The 23,034-nt window shown below is 37.3% G+C and overlaps 1 protein-coding gene across 2 annotated transcripts; it reads left to right on the top strand.

Moving 5' to 3' along the window:
• The first annotated feature begins 547 nt into the window (after window positions 1–547).
• LOC143722849 (extracellular matrix protein 2) lies at window positions 548–14,828 on the top strand. Of its 2 annotated transcripts, none has more exons than XM_077214468.1 (9): window positions 548–761; window positions 1,864–1,928; window positions 2,326–2,782; window positions 2,913–3,028; window positions 3,631–3,763; window positions 4,466–4,623; window positions 4,717–4,856; window positions 12,445–12,771; window positions 14,206–14,828. In XM_077214468.1, the coding sequence occupies exons 1-9, from the start codon at window positions 608–610 to the stop codon at window positions 14,372–14,374; spliced, it is 1,719 nt and encodes a 572-aa protein (XP_077070583.1). In that variant the 5' UTR covers window positions 548–607; the 3' UTR covers window positions 14,375–14,828. The 2 variants fall into 2 exon arrangements, with proteins under 2 accessions (XP_077070583.1, XP_077070582.1); XM_077214467.1 differs by having other exon boundaries at window positions 2,323–2,782.
• The last annotated feature ends 8,206 nt before the right edge of the window (window positions 14,829–23,034 follow it).

The raw sequence follows: 23,034 nt of genomic DNA, 5'->3' as shown, positions 1-23,034 counted from the left end.
TGCTTTGAGAGCACATTGCATTTGTTTGTATGCCTGTCTGCCTCCATGTGTTTGTTTTATGAGTTAGCGAACCATGTCTTTCTCTTTTGGCAAGGTCTTTTTCTTTTTCTTACATACGTGCTAATGGAAGAGTGCCAGGCAGGAACATGTTGAGGACGAGACATGGAGCCGGACAGAGATCTATCTACAGGTCATTCAGGCTGCTCTCTCCCTGCCCTCTTGTTTGGATAACTCTCTCATTTGTCCATCTCAAGTGCTACAAGGTGTGAACACTGTGTCATTGTGGCATGACGTGACTGACACTGACCATCTTCTTCCTGCATATCTCTCTCTCTCTCGCTCTCTCTCTCTCTCTCTCTCTCTCTCTCTCTGTCTCAACTCTAGTGTTTTTTGGCACAACCGGTGACTTTATAAGGAGGGGGTTGATATTTTTGTGAACTCCTGGCAATGAAGGTCCTTGTACACGTCTAACCACGTACTGTGATCTCCTCCCTGTTTTCTCCTCCTCCTCCTCCCTCTCACTGCTGACTAAGAGAGAATTTAAGAGGGCAGCTTGAGGTGAGTCTGCAGGTACACGGCGAGCATCTGAACAGATCGGATCAGAACCATGCAGGCTCTTTTGGTCTTCTACTTGTGCTTGGGAGTTTTAGCTGTGGACGGAGAAGCGCTGAAGAATGATCTGGATTCAATCATCGCATTGTTACCTGAGACTGAAGTTTCATCCTCACAGCATCAACAGTTGGATTCTTCTTCAGCATCAAGTGAGTAGAGCAATAATTATAGTAATTATGATTTCAAGAGCAGTGGCACACGATGGAATCTCAGGACTGGTCAGACAAGACTATTGTAAATAGCTTATGGTGTCTGTTATATTTATTCTTGTTTAAAGTAGTTTATTTAACTAGGATAAAACTCATTGAAATCTCTTTAAAAAGAGAAAATACAATAACAATTAACATACTTTACATCTTACAAATCAGTTAAAGAGAATCAAAAGATATTTTGAGAGAAATAAAATGAATTGAGGTAAAAGCAACGTCCTTTACAAAAATGTTTTGATAGAGTGTATCTGCTCCAAAACAAAATCTCTCAAAACATTTTGAAAACACGTGTGTGTGTCTGCATCTTGAGTGGCCTTTTAAAGTACTTGAACATTTAATGACACTTCATTTAAAATGGATCAATTATATTGTATTAGATAACAATTATGGCTTTTCTCTGAGCTAACTTCACTTTTCTGGGCCATTTTTACAATAATGTGGTCTCAAGGTGATTTTAGTGGACGTATGAAATTCTCCTCAAGTTCACTCAGGTGTCCTAGCAGAGTAACCACAGGTGTAGTTCACGTTATCACGTGAACTATGAATAACCCACTAACATTTTACAACCTAAAAGAGTATAAACAATATTTCGCTTTATTTTGAACATAGTTCTATTGTTTCCACTTTTAAAGTCCCTTATGCTCACCAAGGCTGCATTCATTTGATCAAAAATACAGTACAAACAATAATCTAATGAAATATGAATACAATTTAAAATAACTGTTTTCTATTTGAATATATTTTATAAATGTAATTTATTTCTGTGATGCAAAGATGAATTTTCAGCATCATTACTCCAGTCTTCAGAGTCACATGGTCCTTCAGAAATCATTTTAATATACTGATTTCGTATTAATATCAGTTTAAAACAGCTGTGCTTTTGTGGAAACTATCATCTATTTTTTCGGGATTCTTTGAAGAATAGAAAGTTAAAAAGAACAGCATTTATTTGAAAAAATGTTTTACAGTGTAAATGTATTTACTATCATTGATCAATTTAGTACATCCTTGCTGAATTAAAGTATCATGGCTGGATTTGCAGGTGAAAGGAGAGCCAATCAAGCACAAAGAACGGGGCAATCGAGCGACACTTCCACAGATACACAGGTGAGACTGTATTTCTGCAGTCAAAATGTCACTATCCTGGTTTCTTACATCAAACAGTGTGATGAAAAAAATAGAAAACAGTAAATATTGAATCCATGGCCATACTTGTGTCCCATAGTATTGCCTGTTTGCTTCACAAGCTGCTACTGTTGTTACAGTGGAACAAGTATGTGTATTCTGGCAGTCCAAGATAGAATAACCATACCATAAATACTAATTATAAGTCTTTTTGCTTCCTGTCTTAATGCTCAACCTCTCATTTTCCACCTCCTTTATTCCCGTCTGTGCTATTTGTCCACTATATTTAGTTTGTTTAGTTTGTTCAGCGTGTTTCTGGTCATTCCTGTGACACTAATGGGCTCAATTCCTGCCGTGTTCCCTCTGTGTGTCCCAGCAGTCAGTTATGGGGCGAACCGAGGCCGTGTGGGTGGAGCTCAATGCTGTGTTGGAGAGATGGGGTGGCACAGCAGGGAAACTAAACACATTCTTGAGGGAACTCAAAGAAGAGAAAAAACGCCTCATGGATCAAGGAGAAGAGCAGAAAGCAAAGAAAAAGAAAAAGGAGGAGGATGAAGAAGAAGAAGAGGAAGATGAAGAAGAAGAAGAGGAGGAGGAGGAGGAGGAAGAAGAAGAGGAGGAGGAGGAGGAAGAAAATGAGGAAGAGGGAAAGGAAGAAGAAGAAGCCGAAGAGGAGGAGAATGATGCTTCTAACAGCACCCTGACCCGAGATGGTTTCATAGACTCATTACCAGAAGGCTGCCAATTGGAAGGAACTAGAATATCCTGCAAGCAGATTGGCTTCTCCCACCTGCCCATCATCACGAACCTGGAAGTCACCATACTTGAACTTCCTGGTAAGGTCTGGATAGGCTGAAAGATCCGACATAAGTATATGGATCTCCGAGACACTCTATAATTTATCTCGGTTATGTCTTGTAATAAGCCCAAGCCATTCAGCGTTTTAACCAATGTGCTGTCTTACAGGGAATAACTTAACAAGAATTCCTTCCTGTGGTTTTTCCGGACTGCCAAATCTCGAAGTGCTTGACCTAAGTTTGAACATGCTGGACGACTCCTCTTTCAACCTAAGTCTCTTTATGGTACTGGCATTTCTTCATCCCTTTAATTACACCAGTTATACATCTATAGTCTATAAAGTACTGTACATGTCTACATTAAATCTAAAAAAGTTCCATCTTAGTCAGGATTTTTAAGAACATAGAAATTAAAAGAAGAAAGTTTCAAATTATAACTGCTAAATTTAGTTCCGGCAAAGATAAGTCCGGATTTCCTTCTGGGAGACCTTGAGAAGTGACCAAACACACCACTCCCAAAGCAAACCCAGCACCATGAAAATAGGAACTCTGACCAATGGAAAATGCCACTGTCTTCTTTGGACTGTCTATGCAATGTCAGTGAAATTAGCATGAAGAGTAAATGTTCTTTGAGGAGTGAAATAAGTGCACAATTTATGTCTATTTATGACATTCCACGTATGAAAAAAAAATATAAGTCCAGTAGTCCGGGACAGCAGGGTTTGAAATACATGTCTTAACATTAAAATAATTTAACCAACATGCAAAATTGAGGCTTTTCATTTGGTGGTAGGCACAGTGGAAACTATTCCTTACGCCCAAAGCACACAGGATTAAACAACTGCCTCCCAAGTTGAAAAGAGTGTTTTCTTCTGCTTTTTTAACAGAATCTGACAAATCTGAAAAGTCTGAAACTTGACGGCAATGAACTTACAACAATTCCACGCTTGCCATCTTCTTTGGAGAATCTAAAGATAAACAGCAATCAAATAAACCAACTGGCTTCACACAGCTTCAAAGGTTTGCGCTGTTTTCATGCCAGCTGCACAAACGAGTGTTTATACATGGCTTTGTTATGTATTTATGTGAGTTTAGATTTAGAAAGATTATTATAAGGAAAGTCAGAGTTCTTTAGTCATTTTTCCTGACTAAAAAAATGTACAGATAAAGAACTGATTAGTACTTTAAGATAATGTTTACATTTTAAAAAAGTTTTATTGTATATGCAGCGAGTGGTTGAGATCGCATGACCAGCCGAATATTAGCCTACTTGCTTTATCGTAGTAACTGTCACTAATTACTGGACAGTTTTACTTTTTTTAATGACATTTTTTAATGAGTCTATGAACTTTTATTTTGACAGGTTGTACTAAACTCCTATGAGTTTCAGTCAAGAGTGTATTTAACAATGATTCTTTTAAATAAAATTATGAAATGCTCATTTATTTCTCTCAGAGCAGCCCTGGATATGTTCATGTGTTCACGTCCTCATATAGTGAGTGAGACGGCAGACGCTTTAAACACCATGATATACCTCAATTAGACTGTTAATAGGTCATTAGTGCAATAATTCTATTTTTAACAACTGAACGCTTATGCTTTTGTGCGTGAGGTTACATCCTTACCACCAGGTGTCAGAATAAGTCTAGGACAGCTCAAAATACACAACAATTACTGATACACCTTTAACTGTAATAACTAGTAAGATTTTATATTTTGTAGGCTTGACTAACCTGCAAGTCTTAGAACTGACAGGAAACATCCTCTATGAGGGCAGTATTTCACCCTGGGCTTTCAAACCACTCAAGGCACTTAAGTATTTACGATTGGATAAAAACAGATTCAGTTCCATTCCAGCGGGATTACCCCCATCTTTAGAGGTCAGTTCTGTATTCCAGTCAATGTTTCAGTCACTTGTTTCTCTGTATAAATTGTTGCTTTTTGTATTTTGATATGTCTTGGTGTATTTGCAGGACTTAAGGTTGCAGGAAAATCAAATAGTGGAGGTGCACGACAGGCTTCTGGATAAGTGTGTCAACCTGAAGGTGTTGGATCTCAGTCACAACCTCCTGAAAGAGAACAGCATCTACCCTGAGGCTTGGATCAACCTGCCGTGAGTCTCACATGCACATTCTTATACTTTATTAATACACATTATAGGTATATGTTTATTGCTTGAGGAATGGCAACCTGCTTCAACATATATATATATATATATATATATATATATATATATATATATATATATATATATATATATATATATATATTAAGATTATTATAGAACATTTTTTATAAGACATAAATTTAATATAAATTGTCAAAATTAATTAAATTGATTGAATTGTTTCTAAATAAAAATCTATATCTATATATACAGTGGGGTCCGGTGCAAGTTTTATCATAAATATTAAAAACATACATCTATATTTTCATATTCTTATATAAAAAATGTTATATAATATATTCAAATATTTTTAAATGTATATAAATAATCTTTTTTATTTTATTTGATCAAATGTATTTAAATTATATTTAAATATTTATTTATTTATTTTATTTACTTGATGTGTGTGTATATAGACTGGGATCCATTAGGTCATTATCCTGGTTAGCCACTAGATGGTGCACAAAAGACACCCTTACCCATCTAACCCATCCTTTGAATGTGTTTTGGTAAAACACAATTACTGTGTGTTCGTCATCATCAGAATCATTTGAAGGAGGGTGATAATATATTCTGGCCTGCTGTCAGCCTGCATCTGCCTCATAGTTTTGATTCGACCAGAGTAGATGTGCTTCCCCAAGGTCTCGCATCACTCATCCTCAGGAGCATGTTATACAGGAGGCAGAAGTGACAGAGAGTTCATTCATCACTCACTCTTCTCTTTGCCCTGTCAAACACGCTGAGAGATGGGGTTAAGTTAGATGCTTACCATGTCCCTGCTGTTAGGAAATCCAAATTTAATTCCATGAGTAAAAAGACTTGAAGATGTTTAGGATCGTATATGGAAAATGACTATGGTCAATTTTGCAATTAAGCCTAAACTCACTCATGGACAACAGTTTGCACTTGTATTGCGGTGAATGCAGATGTTTGGCTGGCCGCTGATCAGCCAAATGGTGCGGTTTACAGCACTGGTTATGGCTTGGCTGTGTGACAGTGAATGTGTGGGGTATGATTCATACAGTGGTGACCTTGATGCTGAAGCATTCCTGCAGAGAGATATTTTATAGATTTCTATGAGTTGCCAGAGTACAGATACAAGGTTATCACTCTAAAACAGCCATTCTTCTGCTGAAAGCTAGAAAAAGAAAAGATGCAACAGTAATCAGTACTTTATACTGTAAAGAGACTTTCAAAGTTCATCCAAAAATAAAAAAATCTCTCATTTACTTGTTTCATACCTGTATGACCTTATTTTTTCTTTGGAAAACAAGGAAGATATATAAAAAAAAATGTATATGCTGGTTGCTATTTGCCATGCAATTACAATGAATGTGAACTGGAGGTTTCAAGCTTCTAAAAGGACACAAAAGCACCATAACATTATCATAAAAGTAGCCTATGCGACTCTTATTCAAAGTCTTCTGGAGTCATACAATATACTTATGCAAGAAACAGACCAAAGTGTCAGCTTGCGTTAAAATAAGACCGTTCATTACAATTTTCTCTGCTTTATAAGCTTTTATCTTTTCCCTCCCCTCCATTCCCGCTCTCACACTGATTCTCATACCGTCAGCAAATCATACTAATACATTATTCATCTCTAACATCTTTAACTCATTTTCTTTTCTTACGAATTGCAAATCTTTTTGAAACAGTGCCATTCTTTCTTTCTTTTTTTCACTCTCATCAGCATCTGCATTTCTAAGGAAAGCGGACATTATCACTGGAACTGTTGCCATGCATGATGCACTGTTTGCTTTCCAGAGCTGCTTTTTTAAGGTAACCTGTGATTAGCTGCAGTGAGCGTAAGAAAGCTGTGATCAGCCATCAGCTCAACTTTACAGCCTCTTTAGTTCAAAAATGATGTCACAGTGACATAGTGTGTGTGTGTGTGTGTGTGTGTGCGTGCGTGCGTGCGTGTGCGCGCATGCGTGCGTACGTTCGTGTGTGTGTGCGCGTGCATTCATGTGTGTGAGCCTCTGATCTGCAGCACCATACTATTATCTGGGCACAAATATGTGAACCTCCCCGAGTTAAGGCAGGTCTTTTACTGTCTACTTTAATTTCTTCAGCCTTTATGAGTGGCTGTCAGCCTAAATAATGTCCATTTTGGCACCATGGACCCAGTCTAAATACTGCTGTAAATCTCAGCTCCATCAACACATCTTAATAACTCCATTTCTCAAACTTTTACACACATAGCAACCCAGCCACATACAGTATATACACATATAGCCATGACAATATTTTCCTGAAGCTTCTTTGTGATCTGTCATTTCCAGCTGTGATCAGAGATTTTCGTCATCAGAAAGATTATGGGGGGTTCTGTGCCAGAATTGCTATCGAAATGATTGAGAATGCTATCAACTAGCTATTACAGACCTCCTACATATAAACAAATTGCCCAATTTAATTCCTGAATTTGAATTGAATTGCAAACAGGATGCAGAAATTCAATTTAAATTTAAATGTAAGAAAGCAGAATTTAAATGAACTGAAATCCAAAGAAATTCAATTTTATATATATATATATATTTTTTTTTTTTACTAGAAAAGCAGTTTAAAGTTCTTGAAGGTTTAAAGACTTCCGAGAAAGACAATGGACAATAGATAAATAGATAAAAATTAGCATTTGGTTTACATTTCATCATATTTTCATTTATTGTATAAATATTTAGTTAACTTGTAGATGAGGGTACCAAAATGAATTGCAATTCAGTAGATTCCTTTTCCTGTCATTTGATTACAAATTCCAATTCAGTGAAGTTGATGGCTCCTGAATGAGAAATTCCGATTTCCCTCATTTTTAAATCACCTTGGATAAAAGCCCCTGATAAACGCTTAAAAGTTCACCCAAAAAATGAAAATTGTCAGCAGTCATATCATTCCAAACCCATAAAACTTGTTTCTGTTTGAAACACATATTAAAATAAACCTGAGAGATTTCTGTTTCTCCATTGAAAGTCCATGCTAGCAAAACTTTAAAGATCAAAAAAGGCCATAAAAACATCGTAAAACTAATCCATATGAACGGAGCAGTTTATTCTAAATCCTAAAAAGAGAAACAACCGCTTCATATGATGAACAGATTTAATTTAGGCTTATAAACCATGATCAGCAAGCATTCCTAGAAGCGTGTCTTGTGTGACGCACAAGAAACAGTGAGGTTTGTTCTGGTGTGTGATGCTTGCAAGTTTAAGGTTCCGTGTTTACCATATTTGATGTATGTGCGTTATTCATGAAAAGTCAAATGATAAAGTTAAATAAACCCCTAAATTATCATAAAATGCAATCATATCTCTTAACAAGATTTGGATTAAACTGCTTGATTCATATGGCTTAGTTTTACAATCCATTAATGGCCTTTTTGGATCTTCAATTTTTTTGTTGCATGGACTTTCAATTGAGGGACAGAAACCGCTCAGGTTTCATTAAAAACATCTTAATTTGTGTTTCAAAGATGAATGAAAGTCTTACGGGTTTGAAATGACATGAGTAAATGATCCTTTTTGGGTGAATTAACCCTTTAAACATTGTATGTGTGTATCCTCATCTCCTTGAGCCCTGTCCTTCTCTTTTAAAGAAGTGCCAGGTCTATAAAATCCAATTACTGTTTTTAATTTCACTTAACAAACTTCATGGTTTATTTCTCTGAGCTGAGTTGTTAATGGGAGTCACACGTTTCTTTAAAAGTGACAAAACTTCAATACGCAGCCAGATGTCATGGGAATCTGTTCAACTTGGGGATAAACGACCACGGTGCTTTGAGTGTGTTTATATGCTGGTGTGTTTAAATAGGTGCACAATGTTTTTTTCTGCGTGCATTGACACAACAGGCCCCCTGTCATCTGCAGGGTTGTTTTGGTTAACGGGGTGAAGAAAAGGGTATGCTGGGAGTGGGATCCTCTGCAGGCCAATGACCGGAGACTGAGGGTTTTGATGGATGAGTTGATGCGCTAGCTGGACCGAGCTTACGGGAATGAGGCAGGGGGGGTGAAACAGAGGACACGCGCTGCTTGTTTTCTCACAGGGAGACAAAAACGCAAGTTAGTGCAGTTTCAACAAGACATGCACATTCTTATTTCATAATGAGTTATATAAAGTATCTCTGCCTGAGGAGACAACCAAGAGCCAGCGGTTCTGAAGGTGAGATACACACAAGTAGACGCCGTTCACTCTTTTATAGTGTGAAAAAAATATTCAAAACCTGTCTTCTGAATCTAAAAAAAAAAAGCATGAATTTGCAGAGCCACAGCTGGAGACAGTTATCCCATTGCCTGCTCTTGTTTGTTCAAATCATAGTGCCCGAAATGAAGAGGCTGAGTTTGGCTGAGGCTGGGTCTCCCGCATGATATAACAACATGAGATCTAACAAAATGTGCCTTGTCGTGACAGTGGTCTTCCTGTCCCGCGTGCCAGGTTACGTAAGGGCGGTTGTGCAACGTTTGCATCTGTGTGCCCGTGAACGTGGTGGCTGGCAGCCGTGCTCTTCTGCTTCTCATTACGGCAGTGCTCCCTGAGGATGCCCACCGTTATTGGCTTGTCGGTGGAGGAGATCTGTGTGGGAACAATAACACTACACAAATCTGACTAAGACATCAGAAGCCAATAATCCTGAAACTGTTTTACAATCTGAGGCTCTGTGTTCTTTAATTATGACCTTTTTTTTTTCTTTTTTTTATCCAAAATCTGTATTTATGGCAGTTTTGTCAGTTGGATGGTATCTGGTATTGTTCATGTTTAACGGCTTTTAGGATGGTATTTGATTTAGATATAGTTCATTGGCAGTTAAATGCTTTTTGTAATATAATTTAAAAATAAGCTAATAATATATAATCAATAATATAAAGAAAGTATGAGGATATAAAGAACAATACTTGACTGTTAGCTCATACTTAAATGTTTAAAATATATAAACACACAAAAGTGTGTCTGGCTGTAAATTATTGTGTTACTCCCTTGTGAACTGTTGCACACATGCATAATCAAACATTTATGGATTTATTTAACAACCCAACTGTTGATAAAAATCTCCTAAAGAGAGGGGAAATCCCCTTTGTTTCTTAGCATTTACATTTAGTAGTGGCAGTCTTGACCCACTTTGTGTCCTAGGACAATATTTTTAGATTTTCCAAAGTTTTAGATAATTTTTTTTACCTAAAATAATTATGCAAACTTAATTATGAATGAATGTTTTAGGGGATTTTTAAAATGTACAGGTTAGGTGATACCAATAATTGCTTTTTTTACTACAGCTTAACATAATGCCTCCGGGTTCTCACTGAAACTCTGTCAGCTACATTTACTGCCAGATATCCTGATTGATATTCAGTCTGCAACATCTAAAGTCTCATCTCTCATCTCAAGGTCAGATTCAGAGCTTGTTGGGTGAATGAAAACCACATGGAGGTCAGTGTAGCTTTTGATGTAATAATAACACTCGTTGCTATATGAGACCGTCCTCAGTGTGCTGCTGGACTGGGTAGCCGTCAGTGTTACAGAGGCAGAGGAAATGTGCTCCTGACTCCTGCTGAGGCTAACATTGTAAACTTACACCAGCTGCCTCCTGAACCCTCTCGAAAAACACAAAAGCCTCTCATACACTACCATTTCTTCAATACGTTCTCTCTCTAACTCACTCTATATCCTCCACTCCCACAATGCATATACTCGTTCTTGCTTCTCTACTGCCTTTGTGCCTCTACAGAACACACACACACACACACACACACACACACACACACACATACATTTAAATGCACTTAACCAAAGTTGATGCTCAGGCTTTTTTGGCTCTAGCTGTCTTGTGCTGGCTTAATGATCTGCCGTGGGGCCCGTTCTCCATGCAAACAGCCGAATACTTCACAAGCTCCCCCAGCACTTGAGAGAAACCCCCTAAATATGCTGCAACCAATGTACACTACCCAACACAAATACAAGTTGTAAAGACCAGCTTGAACAACCATGAATTCCTATGGTCCATAGGAAAGTATGGTCTTTCTGATGAAGTTGGTTGACTACTAGTGGTGGGGATTTTAATTCATCTCAAAGACTAATCTATTTTAAGGGTATTTTACACGACAACGATGTACTAAAAACAGACGACAACGTTTTCAAAATGATCCCTGTTCACATGAATCTGTGAAAATGTCTTAAAAGGCTGTATTATACATGCCAGACCAGTAGTTGGCGATGTCACTTTGTCAAGAAACACCCCACAAACATGTAATATGCATGTGTGAACATGCAATACGCATGCGCATGACATAAGCGTTTTCACAAATTTACGTTTTTATTGTTTACATGGAGACGGTATAGGCATAGTTTTAAAAACCTTGCACTTTGAATCCTGTCTTCCAAAGCTTGCATTTTCAGGCCTCCAAAATGCCGTTGTTGTGTAAATGAACGGCCAAAACGCATAAAAAGTTTCCCTTTTTCAGTTGAAAACAGTGTCGTGTAAACTTACTATCAGTCCTATCACCAAAAAAAATTCAGATTCATGTACTGAATGTGTCGATTGGTTCAGTGACCATTTATTCAGATTACATATTAAAGGTATAGCGGAGGATCTTTCCGAATTTTAGAGAAGACCCGCCCTCTCCATTTTTCTTATAAAAATGCACATGTGCCTATTAAACGTGTTGAGTGACCGATGACTCAAGACATGATATGCAATGGAGAAGTAGCTTGTTGCATTTGTGTAATAAATACTATGGTGAACACATTGTAATTATCGAAAATGAACACACAAGGTTTTAGAATATTTCAGCGTGATACCATTTACCATTTGGTCACAAGGCTACTTTAGACAAATTGAGATGTTTACCATGTCTACGCGGTGCATGACTTGTGCCAGGGCTAGCATCGCTAATCATAGCTTACATTAACTTTTACTAGCTGTGATTTTAAATGGATTTCTCCAAATAGCATGACAAACTTTACCTGTCTTGTAACGTTAGAATCTTCGTGACTGCGGCATCAGTGGGAAGCCCAACCTGTGCTTTTAGCGCACGCCAGCGTGTGAAATATTCACCCAAAATCACTCTGGTCTTGTTTCTATATTCTGCGGCCTTTCTCTTCTTATCATACACTTCGTATACATTTTTTCTCTTTCGACCCTCAGCCATTTTCAAAGGAATGGCTGAAACCGTAACTCATCACACATAATACACCTGAAAGTGCGGATGCGCAGAAGGGACGAGCACGTACGACGGCCTTACATAAACATATCACCAGAATGATTGACACTTAGGTGGACCAATAGTATAGGCTACCCACCCGGAAAAAGAAAATCCTCCGCTATACCTTTAAATATTACATATTTAACCATTTACATATTTATGGTTTTAGTTTTCGCTGTGGTATTGTAATTGGTATTGAGAATTGCGACATTTAATCGGTATCTACAATATTGGTTCCATAACAATCCTATTATATCATTATCATTCATGAAATAAAATTTTGGTCATATTGCCTGCCGCTAATACACTCCATGATGTAAAATCAAACCTCGGCCTGTCTGTTTCCTCAGGAAGCTGGAAGCTCTTGACCTGTCCCATAACCAGATGGCAGTGGTGCCCACAGATCTGCCCAGGGCCTTGCGCCAACTCTCCCTGCAGCACAATCACATTCACTCCATTCCTCCATACTCATTGAGTCACATCCGCCCAGGCTTACAGTCCCTACGCCTCTCCCACAACCTGTTAGAGGAGCATGGGGTGCTGGGGAAGTCATTTCGTGGCGTTTATCAAACACTGGTGGAGTTACTCATGGACAACAACAGGTTTGAGAGGGTACCCCACAATATGCGCCACTTCAAGAACCTCCAGCTACTGCGTCTAGACCATAACCGTATAAGGTATGTACACTTAAGCTGTTATCCTTACCTAGTGAGCTGCCTCACTGCCTACAGCCTACATATGCAGCATCTTAACTGTCATAAGCAGCGACTATCTTTATAGTCACTTATGAGATGCTGTGATTTCAGTTCACTCCAGTGGAGTCTGACGTTAGCATGTTACTAAACCAGTTGATACTCTATAAGCACAAAAACACAGCACACAAATATTGTCTGAAATATTTGTACATTTTTTTACGTACACTGTTATTCAAATGTTTTCAGTAGATGCTATTTTAAAATAAATAATACTTTTATTTAGCAAGGACGCATTTAATTGATCAGAAGTGAGAGTAAAGCCTCTTATATTGTTATATAAAAAATATTTATATTTCAAATAAATGCTGTGTCCATGCTAAATGCTTTTGTGACCTTTTTATCCATCATCAAGAATCCTAAAAAAATATAGCATGGTTTCCAAATAAATATTAAGCAACACAACTATTTTCAACACTGATAATAATAATAAGTCTTTCTTGAGAAGCAAATCAGCATATTAGAATGATTTCTGAATGATCATGTGACACAAGACTGGAGTTATGATGCTGAAAATTCAGCTTTGTCTTCACCAAGATTAAATTATATTTATAAAACATTAAAATAGTAAACAGTTAGGTAGTGCAATGTTGTGTATGGTCCAATCCAAAACACTTGACACAGGTACTGTAATATAAATACTTTAATCCACACAGAGACTCACATAGGAGAAAACAAGGACGATAATCGACAGAACAACTGAAACACAGGGCTATCTACAGGGAACAAACAAAGACAACTAAACTAGACACAAGTGAAACTCATTAGTAACTAAGGCAAGTAACAAGGGAATTAACAAGACCAAACTGAAAGGGAACACAGGCACATGAATAAAAAGACAAGAACACTGAACATAACCCTAATATACAATGCCGTCTTAAGAACATTTTCATTGAGCTCATTGTAATGCATTCTGGGATGCCTTATTTAAAAAAAGTATAAAATGCTAAGAACTGATGATACCTGATATGATTCAGGTATCATAGGACAGCATAATGTTTATAATATCTTTGCAAATGGAGCACAGCTTGAATGCCTTAAAATGCTAGATGTCTTAAAATGCTAAATGTAGCCTATTCAGGCTGCTACATACCCATGGATATGAATTTATGAAAACCCTCTCAGTTTATGAATTGATCTCATCTAAGTTTCTACTTTTTTAACAACTACTCAAAATTATTTTCAGAAATTATGTTTCTTATCTTTTTTAGTGTGTACTTTTGCTTTTCAGATTTTTAAGTTTAAATAAAGTTGTTGATATTTTGATTGCAAAACATTACAAAAATACTGATAAAAATATCTACATCCCTACAATTAACCATTTGATAGTGAATCATACGTATGGCTTTGTGTTTTCAGCTCTGTCCCAGTGAAATCGATCTGTAAGGTTAAGAGGACGGAGGAATCACACCTGTCAACTGTCCATTTAGAGTACAACTACATCAATGTGAAGAAAATCCCTCAAGCTGCTTTCTCCTGCATTCGGGACCCTAGCAAGATCATATTGGAGCCTCAAACACAGAGCTAGAGAAATCCCACAGAAACATCACCCTCTCACTTCACAGCCTCTCCTCTGCCCCACCTTTCAGTCACTCCCAGGTTATACTGTAAACACCATGGCCATTAGATCCATTAATAATGTGCATGCTTGCTCTTAAAATGCACATTTGGGTCATGTTCAGCAACTTGTAGCATAAAATACATGATTTTGTTTATTTTTGTATGTAATTAACATTCTTCTTGTAAGTTAATGTCACAAGCGGGTTCAGAAACTCCCTGGCTCAGACAGTTATTAATAGCTTTCGTTGACGATATTCATTTAAACTTCGGTGCATTTGCAATGATTTTATTATTTTATCACTTTATATTTATAATTTGATTGTATTATTTTATGTCTTCATATTCTGATGTGACATTAAAACAATTTCATGTATAATACTTTAATATTAATTCATTTATTAAAAAATTGTATTAAAACTCAAGACAGTGGGTGAATCTTTTCGAAACCCTCTATGTAATGCTAAATGTCATCAATTATCCCAATTTTGAAGTGTCTGACAGAAATGATGGAACCAGTTAACAGCTCAGTTAGGTACAGCTATACAGGTCCTTCTAAAAAAATTAGCATATTGTGATAAAGTTCATTATTTTCCATAATGTAATGATAAAAATTAAACTTTCATATATTTTAGATTCATTGCACACCAACTGAAATATTTCAGGTCTTTTATTGTTTTAATACTGATGATTTTGGCATACAGCTCATGAAAACCCAAAATTCCTGTCTTTTCCTGTCTTGAAAAATTAGCATATTTCATCCGACCAATAAAAGAAGTGTTTTTAATACAAAAAAAAAAGTAAACCTTCAAATAATTATGTTCAGTTATGCACACAATAGTCAATACTTGGTCGGGAATCCTTTTGCAGAAATGACTGCTTCAATGCGGCGTGGCATGGAGGCAATCAGCCTGTGGCACTGCTGAGGTGTTATGGAGGCCCAGGATGCTTCGATAGCGGCCTTAAGCTCATCCAGAGTGTTGCGTCTTGCGTCTCTCAACTTTCTCTTCACAATATCCCACAGATTCTCTATGGGGTTCAGGTCAGGAGAGTTGGCAGGCCAATTGAGCACAGTAATACCATGGTCAGTAAACCATTTACAAGTGGTTTTGGCACTGTGAGCAGGTGGCAGGTCGTGCTGAAAAATGAAATCTTCATCTCCATAAAGCTTTTCAGCAGATGGAAGCATGAAGTGCTCCAAAATCTCCTGATAGCTAGCTGCATTGGCCCTGCCCTTGATAAAACACAGTGGACCAACACCAGCAGCTGACATGGCACCCCAGACCATCACTGACTGTGGGTACTTGACACTGGACTTCAGGCATTTTGGCATTTCCTTCTCCCCAGTCTTCCTCCAGACTCTGGCACCTTGATTTCCGAATGACATGCAAAACTGAGCAACAGTCCAGTGCTGCTTCTCTGTAGCCCAGGTCAGGCGCTTCTGCCGCTGTTTCTGGTTCAAAAGTGGCTTGACCTGGGGAATGCGGCACCTGTAGCCCATTTCCTGCACACGCCTGTACACGGTGGCTCTGGATGTTTCTACTCCAGACTCAGTCCACTGCTTCCGCAGGTCCCCCAAGGTCTGGAATCGGTCCTTTTCCACAATCTTCCTCAGGGTCCGGTCACCTCTTCTCGTTGGGCAGCGTTTTTTTGCCACACTTTTTCCTTCCCACAGACTTCCCACTGAGGTGCCTTGATACAGCACTCTGGGAACAGCCTATTTGTTCAGAAATTTCTTTCTGTGTCTTACCCTCTTGCTTGAGGGTGTCAATGATGGCCTTCTGGACAGCAGTCAGGTCGCCAGTCTTACCCATGATTGCGGTTTTGAGTAATGAAACAGGCTGGGAGTTTTTAAAAGCCTCAAGAATCTTTTGTAGGTGTTTAGAGTTAATTAGTTGATTCAGATGATTAGGTTAATAGCTTGTTTAGAGACCCTTTTCATCATATGCTAATTTTTTGAGACAGGAATTTTGGGTTTTCATGAGCTGTATGCCAAAATCATCAGTATTAAAACAATAAAAGACCTGAAATATTTCAGTTGGTGTGCAATGAATCTAAAATATATGAAAGTTTAATTTTTATCATTACATTATGGAAAATAATGAACTTTATCACAATATGCTAATTTTTTGAGAAGGACCTGTGTATATATATATATATATATATATATATATATATATATATATATATATATATATATATATATAATATATATATATACACTCACCAAAAGGATTATTAGGAACACCTGTTCAATTTATCATTAATGCAATTATCTAATCAACCAATCACATGGCAGTTGCTTCAATGCATTTAGGGGTGTGGTCCTGGTCAAGACAATCTCCTGAACTCCAAACTGAATGTCAGAATGGAAAAGAAAGGTCATTTAAGAAATTTTGAGCGTGGCATGGTTGTGGGTGCCAGACGGTCCGGTCTGAGTATTTCACAATCTGCTCAGTTACTGGGATTTTCACGCACAACCATTTCTAGGGTTTACAAAAAATGGTGTGAAAAGGGAAAAACATCCAGTATGCGGCAGTCCTGTGGGCGAAAATGCCTTGTTGATGCTGGAGGTCAGATGAGAATGGGCCGACTGATTCAAGCTGATAGAAGAGCAACTTTGACTGAAATAACCACTCGTTACAACCGAGGTATGCAGCAAAGCATTTGTGAAGCCACAACATGCACAACCTTGAGGCGGATGGGCTACAACAGCAGAAGACCCCACCGGGTACCACTCATCTCCACTACAAATAGGAAAAAGAGGCTACAATTTGCAAGAGCTCACCAAAATTGGACAGTTGAAGACTGGAAAAATGTTGCCTGGTCTGATGAGTCTCGATTTCTGTTGAGACATTCAGATGGTAGAGTCAAAATTTGGCATAAACAGAATGAGAACATGGATCCATCATGCCTTGTTACCACTGTGCAGGCTGGTGGTGGTGGCGTAATGGTGTGGGGGATGTTTTCTTGGCACACTTTAGGCCCCTTAGTGCCAATTGGGCATCGTTTAAATGCCACGGCCTACCTGAGCATTGTCTCTGACCATGTACATCCCTTTATGGCCACCATGTACCCATCCTCTGATGGCTACTTCCAGCAGGATAATGCACCATGTCACAAAGCTCAAATCATTTCAAATTGGTTTCTTGAACATGACAATGAGTTCACTGTACTAAAATGGCCCCCACAGTCACCAGATCTCAAGCCAATAGAGCATCTTTGGGATGTGGTGGAACGGGATCTTCGTGCCCTGGATGTGCCTCCCACAAATCTCCATCAACTGCAAGATGCTATCCTATCAATATGGGTCAACATTTCTAAAGAATGCTTTCAGCACCTTGTTGAATCAATGCCACGTAGAATTAAGGCAGTCCTGAAGGCGAAAGGGGGTCAAACAGAATTAGTATGGTGTTCCTAATAATCCTTTAGGTGAGTGTATATATAGATACACCGTCTGAGGTCTGTGACAGCATATTTATTATCCATGACTTTTAGGTTTCAGGATTCTTCATTGAAGCCTCAGGTGAACAGCTGGAGGCCTCAGATCAAAGATGATGTTTAGATTGGCAAGGTAATGAGATAGAACTTATGAGCTGTGATGTCTTCTGAGTTCAGGTGTGAATGAAGCCCACAGCTCTGAAACCGGCCCCTCTGTGCTCAGTCAGCAGCACTGCCTCTGGGTAAGAACGGGTTACTTGAATGCCATTTACATAAGTACCTCAGAATTCTCATAACCAAGAAATCTATCAAAGCGCCTCAAGATGAGTTTCTTTAAGCTTCATGTCTAGCTCACAATCGTAAATGATTTACATCAAGCTGTGGTTGCCCCCAATGACCTTGCCTGATCATTCAAAAGAAAATCTTATGGCCTGACACATTTAGTTTGAATTGCATTACACTGAAGGCATTTGAACTCATTTAAAGTCCTTTTAAATCAGTCCACTCACAGTCATTACAAATCATGAAAGCATTATTGTAATCTACGCGAAAAGAGGCCTACAGTAAGTCACTTAAACTGTTTGACGGTTTAATTTCATTAATGTTAGGTCATCAATAATATCTGACAACACATTCATCTTCAGCGTAAAGACGACCATTAATGGTATGAAAATATCATACAATTATTAAAAAAATATATTTCAGGGTAGTTTACGTGGACACAACTCATCACTTGGTTTTTCCAGAGAACAATAAAGCTTGGGGGTCAATTTATTTTTTAGGCGTCTGTGTTACAGTGTAATTACATTTAAGTACTGAGTAATAAAAGTTAAAGAATATGGTTCTTTAAAGGTTCTTTACACGTAGTAACAGTTCTATTTAGTACCGTATTGTCCTGAAGAACACTTTAAATGCTTAAATGGTTCTTTGTGTTAGAGTTTAGGGTTCTTTATTCCCGCCTTTTTGTTTTTCAAAACTGTAACTGTTAAAGCCTCCTCATTACTGATTTTATGGAGCTCATACATCTACAGTTACTACACAGACTGTCAACATACTCTCAACAGGTAAATTATTTATTTCTTAAAATGTCTATACATTTTAACTTTAAAAATTGTAACAATCATTTCCTAACAATCAAGTCTTTTTCTCTTTTAGTTTAACAGAACATATAGTGTGAGCAAATCTGTTCATTTAAGGATACTCATCTTCTCTTCTCCACAAAGTAACAAACAGAGAAAAAACCTATACCATGGCTTTATATCACATTTTCCTTTTAAAATGGTTAAGGGCTTATTCTGTCAAATTTGCTAATTGTGGCCTTCATGAACATAATTGTTTTTACATAATCAAATGGAATAGACACAATGTAACTCTAAACTCAATTGTTTATTTCAGATGCTGTCCTGTACCATAACCTCATTATCTGCAGAGAGAAACCGCCACTCAGAATACACACATAATAAATGATGTCAAGACATAGGGGATTGTGAAGATAATTCACTGGAACATTACATCTATATCATGTTCAATGTCAATTGTTTTTTATTAATGTACAATCTGCCATGTCAATAAAAAATAAAAGTACATGAGCATGAACATGCTGTTTCTTTAAAATGTAAAACCCATATAGAGTCAACAAGATATAAGACCGGGCAGATAGAGGGCTAAAAATAAAACAATATTAATAAATAATTTATAAAAAATAATGTTAGTAATATGAAGTACTTTAGGATTAGGGTGTTGCATGTAATTATGCATAATGTAGGCATAGTAATTAGTAACCACCTGTAATGTGTAACAAGGACACGGTAAAATAAAGTGTTACCAAAACAATATACACACATCTGTGACTCCATCGACATCTTGAGAGTAAAATAGCAGCTGGACATTTCAAATAGGGAACGAAGGAAAAAAGAAACGCTACATGATTCAAAAGATCACATACAATGTTGGTCTCAAATGTGTCATCTCAAAAAACATGAAAGGCAATCACGATTGTAATAGTTCTCAATGAGCGTTATTAACAGCCCCACTGCAGCCCCAATTACTTCTTCTTATGATACAACGAATTGCCAGTGCACCATAAGGATTGATGAACTGACAATGGTACTCCATAAAGCCAAAAAGCTGCCTTCTAGAACAAAAATACATACATCTGGAGTTGTTGAAGCCACACAATAAGCAGTACAACTCACAATGTTGATTTTAAAAAAGTACAACAAACTCCCAGCTGAGCTGAGCATATAATCGCACATTACTTCTAAGCACCACTGAGTTGGCCAGTGCAATTGGTTATCCGATCTGCACACAAAATAACCTAGATTTGACATAATTGTACGGTCATTTTGAAAACAGTGCTTTTCTGTCTGAGAAAGTGTCCACCACAACCAAAAAAATTCATGCTGCTCATGTTCCTGCTGAATTTTCAGAGTGATTTTAGCTTGGCATATTTAAATAAAGCAAAAATGTACTCAAAAATTACTCTTAAGTTCATCTCAACATATTCCTCAGCAGTAAGATATCAATGTTCCTTGTCATGGTCATCTGTATGGTGGTACAGAGATCCATTGTCGACTGGACTCACTAACTTGATAGCATAAGCTGTGACCGGCTCAGATTCCTCCGCTTTAGAATAAGAGCGCTGAGGATAGGGTTTTTTTCAACCCAGAGGAGATCCGTATTATCCTTCATATCCTCTTTGGCCCAAAGACAAGCACTGTTCTTTCTTTATTCAGACTCACGCTGCTTTCACATGTAAAGCGGGTTCTGCCATGGAAGGCAAGTCTGGCCTTCAGACATCCTCACAGACATGCAAAAACATGTTTTTTGTTTTTGTCATTTTCTGTCAGATTAATCAGTTACTTTTGTTTAGAAGGGAAATTCATTGTTAAGAATTCCACAATTAAAAGGTCAAAGTTTAGCAGCAAAACAAATCTCTTTCGTCTTTTCACCTCAAAGTAAAAAAGAAAAAGAAAAAAAAGGTAATTGTTGGATAAAGTTTAAAATAAGAAATAAAGCCTCTAAAAGGACATAAACATGAGGGGGGATGAGAAACTTTGCTTTTGTGAATGCAAAACTGTCTATGCAAATAATATAAGGTGGGAGGTATAACTATATTGCAAAGCTTTTGCAAGCAAATTGAAAGTTTATGGAGGAATGCAAAAGTATTGAAATAGTTTTTCCTCTCATCTCATGTTTTTTCAACGTGTCCATTTAGGAGCTCTGTTGTGAGATATGCTGCGAATTCAACCCGTGAAATTTAAAGTCACAGTTGTGAAAGATGTTCCATTGCAAGCTATAAAGTCACAATAATGAGAAACAATTTTGCTATTGCAAGAATTACAAGATTTATAGACATAATAAGCTTTTTTTTTTTTTAATCTAAAGCAGAATCTTCCTAATTAGAGCAATTAGTATTATCCTATAGCTGTAGGCAGTGCTTCTAACATATTTTCTGTTAACAGTGCTTTTTGTAAATCTTTTGAATAAAAGAATCTGCTTACGCTGAAGCATAAAGTATATCAGAGTTATGCACACCCAGATAACATAACTGAATATTACAATAGTCATAAACACATGGTGCAAAAATAAAATGCAAGTAAAATTAACTTTTTTTTTTAAATGTAAAAACTCTCTCTGTTTACCCTTTACCAGCGACAGCAGCTTCCTGTGTTTGTTATTAGTGGAGCAAGAAGGGGGCAGTGAAACCCCCCTACTGGACAGTGAACCCAAATCACATCATTCCATTACAGAGAGTGAAAAGAGAATGGAATGAGTGAGAATAGATAAAGCAACAGGATTCGCTATAGTGTTGTGCAATGCAATTTTCTGTAATTCAATTACTTGTCCATTGAAAAAGTAACTGGATTAAATGTATGAATTTAGCTTACTCAAATATTTCAAGTTAAGATCAATTAAAATATATGAGTACAAACTAAAAATTTACAAGTTCTGCTTACTTCAACTTTTAATTTCTTAACTTAGAAATTTTTATGTAACTGATTACCTCCAACTTTGGAGTTTTGCCAACATATTCGGGTTTACAGTGCACAGACCTTGTAAAAAAAGATTAACTGCACAAAAAAGATGAAAGGACAGCTGTCAATAATGGACTGTTTAACCAATTATAAAAGGTGCTGACATTGTACCACTTTTTAATATAATTAGTGCAAATTATAACATCAGGAAAATGTTTTTTCTTGGTCTGCTTCAGAAATTCTACCAGTTTCTGTTCTCATTCCTCCAGTTTAGTGAGTGGGTGCTGGCAGTAGAATTAACTAAATGCTGAAATGAATAACAGTGCAGGTTGCCAATGGTAAATAGGAAACAGACCTGAAACACCATCATCATGAGCTAAACTGTGCTTTCTATGGCTCAGCATTACATGAATTAAATGTGCGTGTCCATTAATCATGATGAAGAAAAGTAGTAGTCTTCATAGATTATGCAGCTGTCTACTGTCCAACGTTAGGGTACATTTGAATGTAATCACTAATGTCCCCTTGCAGACTATAGCATCCTGCCTGCAGCTTTCTCTGTGCAGAAAGAAAGTGCATCTGAGTGAAACTCTTCATTGGAGACCGTCTCCTCAGAAAGTGCTACACTTATGAAGCCACTATAACTACATCAGACAAGTTAAATACATGTTGCAGTGTGTAACTAAGGTATGTTAAACCGTTTCAAATGGCAAAAGACAACGAGGAATAGCTGAGAGGACAGAATAATCTAGCACTTTGACGTTTTGATATTATTATGAGATTAGCCTATAGGTTTTTTTGCATTCCCTTTTTTATACCTCCCCCAGCTTGATGAAAGAGGCAGGTTTTTGCTCTCAACTAAGAAATGAATGTTCTTTTTAAATAGGTTTTGACAAGCAAAACTGATATTAAAACCTATTGATTAATTTGATTTTGGATGAATTTCAGTCACCTTAGGGTATTACATTCCTCATAGGTAAACCTGTCTAACTGATCATCATCTGTACCCACAACACATCCTCATTTAGCTATACTGTAGAATATTAAGAGACATTCAGTGGTTATTGTGATTATTATTAAATCTATAAAATTTAAACACGTTTGTTAAATATAACCTATTGCTTAATTGTAGCCTACTACTGATGAAAAAACACCAAACAGAAAATCGTATTGTATTCTGCTAGGCTATATTTTGCTAACTGATTTGCATCTA

Source organism: Siphateles boraxobius, unplaced genomic scaffold (assembly GCF_051911475.1).
Source record: "Siphateles boraxobius isolate OS27281-9 unplaced genomic scaffold, OSU_SipBor_1 68, whole genome shotgun sequence".
Classification (NCBI taxonomy): Eukaryota; Metazoa; Chordata; class Actinopteri; order Cypriniformes; family Leuciscidae; genus Siphateles; species Siphateles boraxobius.
This window is presented reverse-complemented; position numbering and strand designations above follow the sequence as displayed.

Coding starts and splice junctions, on each gene's coding strand:
- LOC143722849 (XM_077214467.1), top strand. CDS start 608: ATGCAGGCTCTTTTGGTCTTCTACTTGTGCTTGGGAGTTTTAGCTGTG. Junction 1,929..2,322: donor ACACTTCCACAGATACACAG/GTGAGACTGTAT, acceptor TGTGTGTCCCAG/CAGTCAGTTATGGGGCGAAC. Junction 3,764..4,465: donor GGCTTCACACAGCTTCAAAG/GTTTGCGCTGTT, acceptor TATATTTTGTAG/GCTTGACTAACCTGCAAGTC.